This window comes from Lepidochelys kempii, chromosome 3, assembly GCF_965140265.1.
Source record: "Lepidochelys kempii isolate rLepKem1 chromosome 3, rLepKem1.hap2, whole genome shotgun sequence".
NCBI lineage: Eukaryota > Metazoa > Chordata > Testudines > Cheloniidae > Lepidochelys > Lepidochelys kempii.
Window position 1 is genome coordinate 173,571,956 of NC_133258.1, and position 12,271 is coordinate 173,584,226.

The 12,271-nt window shown below is 37.0% G+C and overlaps 1 protein-coding gene across 1 annotated transcript in view; it reads left to right on the plus strand.

Annotated features, from left to right (window-relative positions):
• The window catches only part of CAMKMT (calmodulin-lysine N-methyltransferase), a 342,413-nt gene that overhangs the window by 279,391 nt on the left and 50,751 nt on the right, over positions 1-12,271 (plus strand). The window contains exons 4-6 of the mRNA XM_073339105.1: positions 3,230-3,290; positions 6,245-6,299; positions 7,351-7,414. Of these exons, the coding sequence (XP_073195206.1) occupies positions 3,230-3,290; positions 6,245-6,299; positions 7,351-7,414 (180 nt within the window). The remainder of the gene's footprint in view (positions 1-3,229; positions 3,291-6,244; positions 6,300-7,350; positions 7,415-12,271) is intronic.

A 12,271-nucleotide genomic window follows, 5' to 3' on the forward strand; every position in this document is an offset into this window, starting at 1 on the left:
TGCTCTAACTGCCCTGTGTGGATGCTGCAGACATGAACTAAAAGGTATCTAGTTCACGTTAAGGTAGTTCTCTTTCTAACAGGGTTACATTACAGTGTAGTTAGAGTGCAACTCTTTGGCATGCTTTGTCATTCACACCCCACAGTCCACACTGTGGTACTGTGTAGACAAGCCCTGAGTTTACCCTGCCAGTATTTGAATCTGTTTTAATGTACTAGATAATGTTTATATGTACCACTGCCTTCTACTGGATGGAATATCAAACTTATTCAGATATGTATGTCAGGTTTCAGAGTAACAGCCGTGTTAGTCTGTATTCGCAAAAAGAAAAGGCGTACTTGTGGCACCTTAGAGACTAACCAATTTATTTGAGCATAAGCTTTCGTGAGCTACAGCTCACTTCATCGGATGCAAGGCACTGCATTTAGCCGTATGGAGTGGAAATCTATCAACTGCATGAAAAAACTTGATGCATCCAATGAAGTGAGCTGTAGCTCACGGAAGCTTATGCTCAAATAAATTGGTTAGTCTCTAAGGTGCCACAAGTACTCCTTTTCTTTTTGAGATATGTATGTGATTGTTTGTCTCTGTTGACTGCAGCCCATCAAGGATATGAACCCCAATGCTAATATAGCTAATGGAGAGTCTCCTATAGCTAAGAAACACTGTAAGTTAGCACCATCTTGTAGGTTTCCCATTGTGGGTTTATGTCTGATCTTTGTTGTCTGTTGACATTGTAAGCTGCAAAAGGCATGGACTGGGCCTTGCTTTGTGTCCTATATGTCACTGAGCCCATTGTTTTGGTGCTTAAGAAATAATAAATAATAATAATTAATGACCAATGTTGTGGGGACCTTGGGTTTTTTTATTAGAAGGTTCAGAGTTCAATTGCTATTAATGACCAAAAGTTCATACACACTGTGCAAAATACCTGAAAATGTTAAAGTTATGGAATCATTACAATTGGCATCTGATGGTTGGTTCTGAAATCTTCATTCTCCCGTATCTGAGGTTTACTGCTTTGCCTGGCCTGGGAGAATATAATGTACTGTCTAATGAAATGTGTATTACTGCATCCTGCTGATTGGAACTGGCCCACAGGGACATATAAGTCCTATTACTACAACAAGTACTGAAATTTGTGGAATATGATGACTGTATAGTATGTGTAGCCACAGAATTATTACGATGTGGTTATTTCAAACTATTAAGACATTTGCTAGGGAGAATTACTGGGACTTTGTAATGGCAATATTACTTATTGTGTTCCCTTCTTCAGGTCATTTCTTAGTTTCAGGGAACTTTGAAATGAGGAAATAGAAAAAGTTTATGCACTGTTGAAATATCACAAGTTGCTATTTGTTGAATAACCTTTATACTGTCTCTAAGAATTGATTGGGTCTTTTGTTGAGAGTGGAACCCTTTTCTGGAAGTCTTATCCAAAAATAGGAACTTTGGGTCTTTCTACCTTTTTAATTTCAGGCTGCCTATTTTCAGGTGTCACCCCACCTCTTTGCTTATGGTAGCTTTGAATTATAGACTTTCACTGTATTCCTCTGAGATTGCAGTGTCACTTTTAGTGGCCTGTAGGAATGAACAAAACTTAGGCATAAACTTCCTCTTCCCGTTTACCTCCCCAGCAGATGAGAGTATATGATCTATGAAGTTCTTAGTTCCAAACAGGCACAAGTGTCCATAGTTTGCTTCTGAAGCCAGGTCACTCTCATGGAAAGTCATTGTGCTATCCATTGAGCTAGCAGGCCAGCCCAAGCTGTGATGTACGAATTGATATATAGGAGTGTTCTTTCACTACCAATAATAATGAAGGAAAAAACACACAAATATAACTTTTCCTCAGAGTCACTGCACGTTTCATAACTGAATATAATTCAATTGAAAAAGTTAGAAGTTATTCTCTATTCTTTTTTGGATTTATAAATGGGAGTAGTAAATAGAAATTTGGGAATGATTTTACCTCCTTATACGGCTTTGGTGAGACCAATACTGAAATATTGCATCCACTTGTGGTGTTCATGCCTTAAAAAGGAAATTGAAAAATGGAGGGGGTGCAGAAAAGAGCCACAAAAATGATTGAAGGACTGAAGAAAATACTTTACAGTAAGAGACTTAAAGAACTCAATCTGTTTCACTTATGAAATAGAAGATTGAAAGGTGACTTGAGAACAGTGTATAAGTACCTTCATGGGGAGGAAATACAGGGTACTAAAGGACTCTTTAATCTAATGCAGAAAGGCATAACGAGAATCAGTGACTGGAAGCTGAAGCCAGACAAACTCAGATTAGAAATTAGACATACACATTGAACAGTGAGAATGATTAATCACTGGAGCAGACTATCAGGGAAATGGTGGATTCTTCATCTTTTGATGTCTTCATATCAAGTTGGGATGCCTTTCTGGAAGAGATGCTTTAGTCAAACAAGTTATTGGCTCAATACAGGAGGAATTGGATGAAATTGAATGGCCCGTGATATACAGGAGGTCAGACGATGATTTTATGGTCCCTTCTGGCCTTAAACTCTATGAATCTATTGAGTTGTTGCCTACCAATAGTTATTGAGGCTGAAAATGTCAAATACATGGTATAAAACTGATGTTTCTTAGAATTTGATTGTATTTCATGTTTATAATATTGATGCTGGTGCCTAATTTTGAAACAAGTAGACAGCTATGGATTAGCCTGCCAATGTCCATATAAAGTCTGTTGCTGGGTGTCTTAGGCTTTGTCTATACTGGAACTTTGTTGGCAAAACTTTTGTCTTTCAAGGGTGTTAAAAAAACACGCCCGAACGACAAAAGTTTTACCGACAAAAAGCACTGGTGTGAACAGCGCTTTGTTGGCAGGAGTGCTCCCTTGCTGACAAAGCTCCTGCCACTTGTTGGGGGTAGAAGTTTTTTGTTGGCAGGAGAGCTCTCTCATGCTGACAAACAGCAGCTGCACTGTGCGGCTTTTAGTGGCATGGCGAGAGTGGCACACCTGTGTCGCTAAAAGGTGGGTAGTGTAGACAGAGCCGTAGAAGCATTGCTATTGTAAGTCTTGTCGTTTCTTTATTCTCTGATACTGTGGCATATTTTAAAAATAAAATAAAATAAATCCAATAAAAGATCGGTTTGGTACAGATCTAACCAACAGCTATTAAATATTAATGACACATTTCAGAGGACACCTTTTTTTATTCTAAAAAAGCAAATATCTTTATGTTTTATAGGTATCTGGCCTTCTGAAGAGGTGCTAGCTTACTACTGCCTCAAGCAAAATCAAATGTTCAGGTACACAGAATTGAACATAAAAGATGCTTTCAAATCTGTTAGTTTTATTGTATCTACATGGTAAAGATTGCTATGATTTAAATCTTAAAATTAAATTTAAAGAGTTCAAGGTGAAAGCATGTTGCTCTTAACAAAGAATTTTGAGCTGCCTTTGGGTATTAATATTGCACAGCAAGCTTTTTGCTATATGTCAAAGACTTTTGATTTCCACTCAAGGCGTTTTATTCCACTTTGATTTTTGGGAAACAAAAGTGAAGCTCCAATCGATCATTACTGATTGTGAAGGTCAGGAAAAGTAAAAGACACTCTTTAAACTGATTTCTGTTGGGAAAGCAAGAAAAGTATTATCTGATAAAGTACATCATATTCATATTATATAGTGATGCACGTGTACCCCATTTTTGTGTCATTCTGCATTTTATGTATTTATTTTTTCCCATATTTATATAACATGCCTATCAAACACTCGCTAGCCACTCTTACAGTAACAAAAAATAAATCAAGCCCTAAATTCTTTCCACTCTTCTGGGGACAAAGAGGGCCCTGTGCTCAGTGGAATCCCTGCAGTTCCATTGTAGAGGAGCAATGGTGTAGGGTTTGGGTTGTAGGTGGAGTCCATCTGCACACAAGCTCCCAACACAGTTGTGAACAACTGTTCTTTGAGGGTCAGGTGGAGACAGGCAGGAGCAAAGCTAATGGATTTACTGCTGCTTATATTCACCAATCATTGGCCCTGGCCTTCATAAGGCAGTGCAAGACCTGAAGAGGTTATTTCAGCTTTGATACCACAGTAGTAGCAACAGAGCTTCTCCACTTTGTCCCCCAGCCTGGCATAAAGGCTTCCTCTGTCACTTGCCCCAGAGGGTCACTTTCCACCAATGCCTGGTTCAGGCAGCTACTTGTCCCCCAGGTTGCCTGTTACTGATCCATGTTGCACACAAGGTACTGCTGTGGGCGTGCACTGTGGATCACTGTATTCCATTTTTTAAAAAGCTGTCTCTACCAAAGTCCCTACAAAAGTCTGGGTGTAGTACTCAGAGCTGCTGAGCAATCAAAACTTCCATTAAAGCCAATGGCAGTTCCACCTAGTCATCTCTTGTCAGGATCAGACCTACTGTGCAGTAAACTCAGAGTTGATAGGTGTTCCATATAGGTTTTAATTTAAATTTTATAAAAATCACCAAATCTATATTTACTTGACTGGTTCCAAAAGAGCTGTTAATCCTCAGCATGCATGTTTGAATAAATTCTCTTATATATATATATACATACACACACACATATAATATGCATTTACATTATTGGTTCAATAATACCCTTTTTTTAAAATTCATTGGGGACATGCTGAATTGTAATTGCTGTAAAGGATAATAACTATTAAATGCAAAATGTGGATTGTACATTTTTTCATTAATCGCTACCCGTTTAAAAACCCTAAACCTAAAGGAAAAAGTGTGAGAAAATAATCTTATAAGATTAAAATAAAATTAAAAACATTCTTGTAAGATTTCTATAAAATGAAATACATGAAATACAAATAAATTCAGAGTCTAAGCTGCAGACCGTCTCTATTTTTAATTTTCCTTTTTATGTTTAGGCATTGTTTGGGCTCCCAAGTATGTTTATATTTTATAGAGAGACATTTACATCACTTCCATAAAACCAGTGGTCTTTATGCAAGTGAAGTGTGTAAGGTCTAAGGGAAACAAATCCATCCCATTCCCAGACTGGATTTCAGTATGTGGGATGCAGCAGAGAGATCTATGTGGCCTGGACTAATGGACACAGTCCCTAAAAATCACTTGTAGTGTCTGTTGGGAAATTATTTTTCCCCACCAAAAATTGAATTAAAACAAATCTATTTTTGTTGTTTTCATCAAAAAATTTCAGCTTTTTCATTTTTTCAACAAAAATATCCATTTAATTGAAAAGCCATTTTCTGTCAAAAAATGTTTCAGTGGAAAATTTTCTACCAGCTATAATCACTTGCCGTAGGTGTAATTGGAAATCCCATGATCCCACCCTCAACACTGCCCTATATGCTGGCCTAGGTGATGTCAGCGCACAGTCACCTCTGCCCCCCTCACCAGCATGCCATCGGTTTGGAGACAGCGCTAATGTGAACATTCTATTGATGGCTCCCCCCATGCAGCTCCCATCATGCAGGTTCTCCACACTAACGTATATTTCATCCATATATATAGCACATGTGTTATTATTATTGGTAATGCTGGTGCACAATAGGCTAATTTAAGAAAAGCATGTCACAGCAGATACTGAGCCGTAATTCTGAGTTCTCTTGCTTTTCTGGGTTCAGATTAGGCTCTTGACATTACTTCACCTTAATTTTCAGTGGTTTAACTGTACGTTGTTCCAGTGTTGTTTCTAAGAGTATTGTTTGTATAGCACTTGCAATTTAAGTGCTCCTTGAGAAATCTAAATACTTCACATTTAAGGTATGTGGCTTGTTTTAAAATTTGTTGTATTTTTTTTTCAAAATATAAAGAATTTTCTCGCTATGTCTATATATAGATATAAATAATATTAATTTCCCCATTTACTTGTCTAACTGTTTTTGAAAGAATGAATGTGGATTAACAATGTTATCCTTTCCTAACAATTATCTTTCGCTACTCTAGCTAGTTTAGTTCTAAAAGACAGCGCCATTGACAAGGGGAAAAAAGGGAACCTTCCCAGATTTTTCAGCTCAGCGGTGGTAATGTTGCACTGAACACTAATGAGGGAACCCCTACTGATTTGCCTGCTTTGTGACTTTTCTATTTCATAATTATTTTTAAAACGCAAACGACATGAGGTAGCCTAGTCGTGTCTCTACAACTTCCTGGTAGCTCAGTTCGTCCTGCAGATGGCAATTTGTTCTTGTAACATATATGTCTCTCTGACCATTTTCATCTAATTTGTATGGGTTCTACCATTTCCTTTCTCTCTTTCAGGGACCTTGCTGTGTGTGAGCTAGGGGGTGGCATGACGTGCTTGGCTGGGCTCATGGTAGGTCTTTTCTCAATTCCAATCCCATTCAGAGGGAGGAACAAAAGAAATAATGTTCCACTGCCTCCAACTGCTGGGTCAGAGAACTGTCAACAGCATCAGCTGCAGTCAAGCTGCAGAGTCTTGAGAGACCTTCTAGATTGACTTGCTTTCGCATCATATTGATTTTATGGTTGCCTCGATGAGCAGAAACATTTTACCTCAGTGTAGTCAATATCTCTTGTTGTGACATTCCAGGCCATGTACGGTCTGTCTTTCATTGCCATGGATGAAGCATTTTTTTTTTCCAGTGTATAGTCCCATTTGCTAAGATACAGGAATAGCCTGGCGAATCACAGTTGGAGCACCATGATATAGCTGCTAATGTTTTGCCTGCATTATTACACCAACAAACATGATCCAGAGCTCTCAGTAATTAGATTCTTTTGAATTAGATTGGCCATTCAGGAGCGTCGTTCACCATTCTCTGGGTTCTGAGTCATGTATTCAGGAGATATTATGTAGCAGTGCAGTGCATTAGACAAGTTTTTATGTCTCTACAAATAAAAGCATATTGTTACACTGATTGGCATTTGACAAACCTGTCGCTCTTATACAATGTGTCGAGGTTACAGCCCAATGTGCGAGCATGTCAAAGCTCACAAAAAAATTACCCTTACAAAGCCATCTGCCTGCAATGCAAAGTTATATGAAGGGCATCAGGCAGTCAGACAGAAGCAAGCTGAAAGGCAGAGTGACAGCCTTGTATGATGGCTCTACTAGATAAACAGAAGCCCGCAAATGAAAGCCTCTCAGAATACCATCATCCGCTGTCACAATGCAATTACGGAACAGAATGATAGCAAGATAGAGGCTCCCGCAAATGGAATGATAAAAGTATTGACTGATTTGATTGAATGATTAAAATAATGCAGACATAAAATGAAAAAAGATTGAAGATTGTTACAGAGAAATAGGTGAGGAAGCATGATACTGAAGGCTTGTCACTCCTGTCTTCACTTCCACACAGACAAGCATATTTGCTCATTGTTTGCTGTGCTCTTTTTTTCAGGTTGCTATTTCTGCAGATGTCAAAGAAGTTCTGTTAACTGATGGAAATGAAAAGGCCATCAAAAGTATCCTTATTCAGATAGAAAACTGGTTTGTTGTGCTCATTCCTTTTTACTGGCTGAGTAACAATTGATATAAAGAAAGACAGCATGGGGTATATTAAAAAAAAAGTCTCCACCATGAGTAATTAAAAACCAGAAAGATATAACATTTCTTGAATGAAACTAAAATTTTTCCTATAATAAATTCCACACTTCCTTCTTGGATTAAAAAAAAAGTACATGTTGGTAGAGAGAAAGCAGCAAGTACAGTGATATATATTTGTCTAATGGTTAAGTGTTCAGAGAATCCATTTTTTAATGTTCCATGTTATCGAAAGTACAGCAGTAAACCAAATAATTAACTCCCTCTCAACATTTATTCTTTTTGCTAGATTTTTTGTACCGAACATGCTTTCATATATTAACCATTTACAATATGTCCAATATAGATATATTTTCATAGTATTCACAGTATATACTATTACATGCACAGTACCATTATTACAACTAACTTATAACTACCTATACATTATCCACATACTCTAATCAATTATCAGTTTGGCATTATTTATCTTAATGTAAGGTTATAAAACCACTCTCCTCTATGTACTATTTTATTATATTTCTTGTATTATATTAGAATAAATCATTATTATGCCATCCTAATATGTACACAGAATTCAGAAAATTGAACTGTCCTTTGGCTAAGTGAGAGAGAAAGTGAGCATGATTTGTGGCCACATTATATGTCTACAGTAGTACAAGAACTGATGTATATAGTGAATATTAATATCTGTTAGAAACTGGGAGGATAAAGTGGAAGGTATTTTTTTTCCTTGGTGATCTTTAAATTTGCTTTTGCAGGAAGAATAGTTGTTCAATTTTTGGCCACTGCAATGTCACAATTATTTAGATTTATGATTTGTATGTACGTGAACACTAGCATAATGAGTACTTATTTTTTCATTAAATTAAACTCTGTTGTGGATTATTTAAAAAAATGAAATTTGCAATTATGTAAGGTTGTTAAAATGGGAGACATGGCAGTGCAAGAATATTAGCCAGCAGCCTTTAAAAACACTTATGTTCTCAGAGGTAACTCAGCCAGCTATAATTGCCTAAAATACTTCAACAATTTCATGGAGAATAACAGCCAATCACAAATCATTTCCTTTACAACTTGAAAAATGCTCCATAAAAATGCCCCTTTTCTCAAAAACGGAGGGTTTTAGTTATGAATCCTAGATTGTTTCTAAATTCTAAATGTTTACATTAGTGATCTGATGCCGGGCAATTGCAGTATCCTGTGTTGTTTCATGTAACTGTATTATATCACACTTCTAGCCATGTGTCATTGTGGAAATAAAAAATATGAGGGGGAAAAAGGTTTTCAAAACGAACGTAGCAAAATAAGTTGATGTTTGACAAAAGTATGGCTAGTTAACCAAAAAAAACAAACAAAAAACCTTATACCATGAAGAGTTTCAGTTTGGTTTTAGTAATAATCACCTCTGCAAATATCTCATTTAACAGATCCTGTAAGTACATCTGAACTTTTACGAAATTGTTGAAGTCTTCTGCATCAAGGGTATGAACTGATATGTGCTAAAACATTCACTCATTGCATTGAATTAAATGATCAAAGTGTTTTTTGTTCCTCAAAAGGATATCAGTTAATATCACCTAATTAAGGAAGTTAAGTGCCCACACTTTTTCTTGGAAATACCTTATATTTTCTAAAATCCTACAAGACGTCTTAAAGTCTGTACTGACTCTGTTAGCCTTTCAGAGAAGTGCTTGCTGAAAGCTTCTAAAAAGTTCCCCCCCCCACCCCCCGCCCCATTTAAACAGTTGGTACTCTGGAGCTCAGCGTTCAAAGTGCTCCTATTGTACTGCATTTTACAATGTCTTTAATATAGCAGGGTGCCAAAGTGAAGCAGATTTAAAACTTTACAGTGTAGGAGGAATGTGCTCCTGGAAGAGTGCGTAATAAAATGTATGTTGAATGTTATGTATTTTAATGGACTTCACTGATAGTTTTATGTTCTGTCTTATGGTAATTTTATTTTTGCATTCTTTGCTATAGTAACTAACTATAAAACAATTATAGACAAAATTCTGATCTGTTACATCCATGCCATCCCCACTGAAATCAGGGGATTTCTATTGGAGTAACTGAGAACAAAATCTAGCCCCAAATGTCCAAAATTACCAAAAGTAATGATTTATTTCTCATAACTTTTATGATAGTTTTGGTATATTTTAGTAATTTATTGTACCAAGTTATATTAACATTGCTAAATTATTGTTTCCTTTTCTGGATTCTGCTCTTCAGGAATGGTTAATGTCTAGTATTTTGCTTTATTATTGAGGTATTATTGATTAAAATAACCTTATTTTAAAAATTACTGTTTACATCTTCCCTTTAAATTTCTTAGGAATTTTAAATTACATGGCAGTCATACTATAATATCCAAAAATTACTTTCCAAAAAGTAAAAGTGGTTGTCAACAAAAAGAAAAAAAAAATCACTGTCAGAAACCAGGAAATCACCAAGCAAGCCTGCTAATTATTCCTAATGGGCAAGATGAGCACATTAAGAAACAAATGAATACATCAGTGAAATGTAATTGAAAATCGACCTGGCAATAGTGCATTGCATCTGAGTATCTGCCTTTGTATTATCATCATCATCATAATTATTGTTGTTGTTGTTATTGCAATTCAGTGAGCGTAACTAACTGCCTTGCTTTGTGTATTCTTAAGCTTTTGAGGATCTGATTTTTCTTTTAATTTCTGACACCATTCATATTATTTTCCAAACTGTTACATGTCTGTTTTTGGCTGGTAGATGAGGAATTCACTCTGTATATTGTGAATGCTTATATTAGCATAGTATATTCATATGTTATTAGACTATTACATGACTAACTTCCTTAAAATTAAACAAAGGTGTTGGTCTGTCACTCTTCACCATACATGTACATTTGAAGTATTATCCACTTTTATATAAAAATATATTTAAAGTGATAAATGAGCTTATGACATGAGGTGCTGAGAATTTTTAAAATCCTAAATGATCCTCTGACATATACAATTAACTCATTTAAAAGGTTTCATCCATTGTGCTTATCACAGGTAGCTCCAAATTGTGTAATAGATCATAACACAGGGGTGGCCAACCTGAGCCTGAGAAGGAGCCAGAATTTACCAATGTACGTTGCCAAAGAGCCACAGTAATACGCCAGCAGCCCCCCAATCAGCTCCCCCGGCTCCCAGCGCCTCCCGCCCACCAGCAGCCCTGCCCTCCCTCCCCATACCTCCCGACCAGCTGTTTCCTGGTGTGCAGGAGGCTTTGCGGGGGAGGAGCGAGAGCACGGCAGGCTCAGGGGAGGGGGCGGGAAGGAGTGGAGTGGGGGCAGGGCCTGTGGCAGAGCCAGGGGTTGAGCAGCGAGCCCCCCCCCCCCGGGCACACTGGAAAGTTGGCGCCTGTCGCTCCAGCCCCGGAGTCGGTGCCTGTATAAGGAGCCGCCTATTAACTTCTGAAGAGCTGCATGTGGAGCCAGAGGTTGGCCACCCCGGTCATAACATATAATTATATGGAGAATGTGGGTACAAACTGGTTCCTGCAAAGACAGATTTCCTTGCTTTTGTCAGCTTCAGTCAGAACTTTATCCTTAATTTAGTATGAGTGTAGTTGTCGAATTAAAGTTCCTTTTTAATTCTATAAATAAAGATAATATAAAAAGAGAAAGGATTAGACCTTTCAAGGGAAAGTTAAAGAGGGACCTGAACTGGGTCATCGGATCTAAGCCCCTTTTTAAACTTTGGGGTGATATTGATCTCAATCTGTATTTTGCAGCTTGGGCCATATCTCTGTGATGAATCCAAACCAGAACACCAAATGCGAACCTCCTAAAACAGTTGGAAAGTTCGGAATCAGCTCAGAATTTCCAGATCCACAGATCAGGCCCATTTCTAAGAAAAGTAGCCAACTGATTCATTAATGTAATGTACCTTCCAGTTTTAGCTCTATTTCTCACTGTGCACTGATGACGTGAACTACTCTATCTAGAATTGTGTGACAAGCTTCAGTGCCTGAAAGTATCAGTAATACAAAGTGCTGACACGGTACACTGTAATGACCATTAAAATAATAAATAATAATGAAGTGTATGGATCTCTCAACAATCATGATAAATCTAGGTTATAAAGGCCAAGTTCAGCCTGAATCTCTTAAGATATGGGTTTGTATATGTATTTAAAATACATAATGTTAAAATGTTTACTAAAATTATTAATAGTTTTTTCAGAATTATATAAATTTACTGCACTGAGGCTAATTTATCAGCTGTATTATCTCTACTAACAAAATAACATGTTCTGCTTATGAGATTAGTCATGCCCTTCTTTTGCTCTACAGGTACATGCTGTACCTCATGGGATTCCATTGAATGCCATGGAAACACTTCAAACGGTGTGTCCAGACTGTGGAGAGGTTAATTTATAACACTCTTCGATCAACAGTTTTTTGATTTTCTGTTACACAAAATAAATGTCAATTGTCTTTACTTCCACATTATTCACTTAGAAATTTTTCCTAAAATATCTATTCCTGTATAGTCAGTATCATTAGGTAGGTTAATTATGTAATTTCAGGGGACATATTAGTTAGTCACTTCTTAATCATCAAAACATAGCATTATTTAATTTGCATGCAGAAAAGTTCACACTGAAAAATTCAACTACATATGTGAACTTCAGTAACATCTTTCTTTAGTACCACTGATTTGATTTTCTCCACTTTCTTCCATGACATAAGAATGGCCATACGGTCAGACCAACGGTCCATATAGCCCAGTATCCTGTCTCCGACAGTGG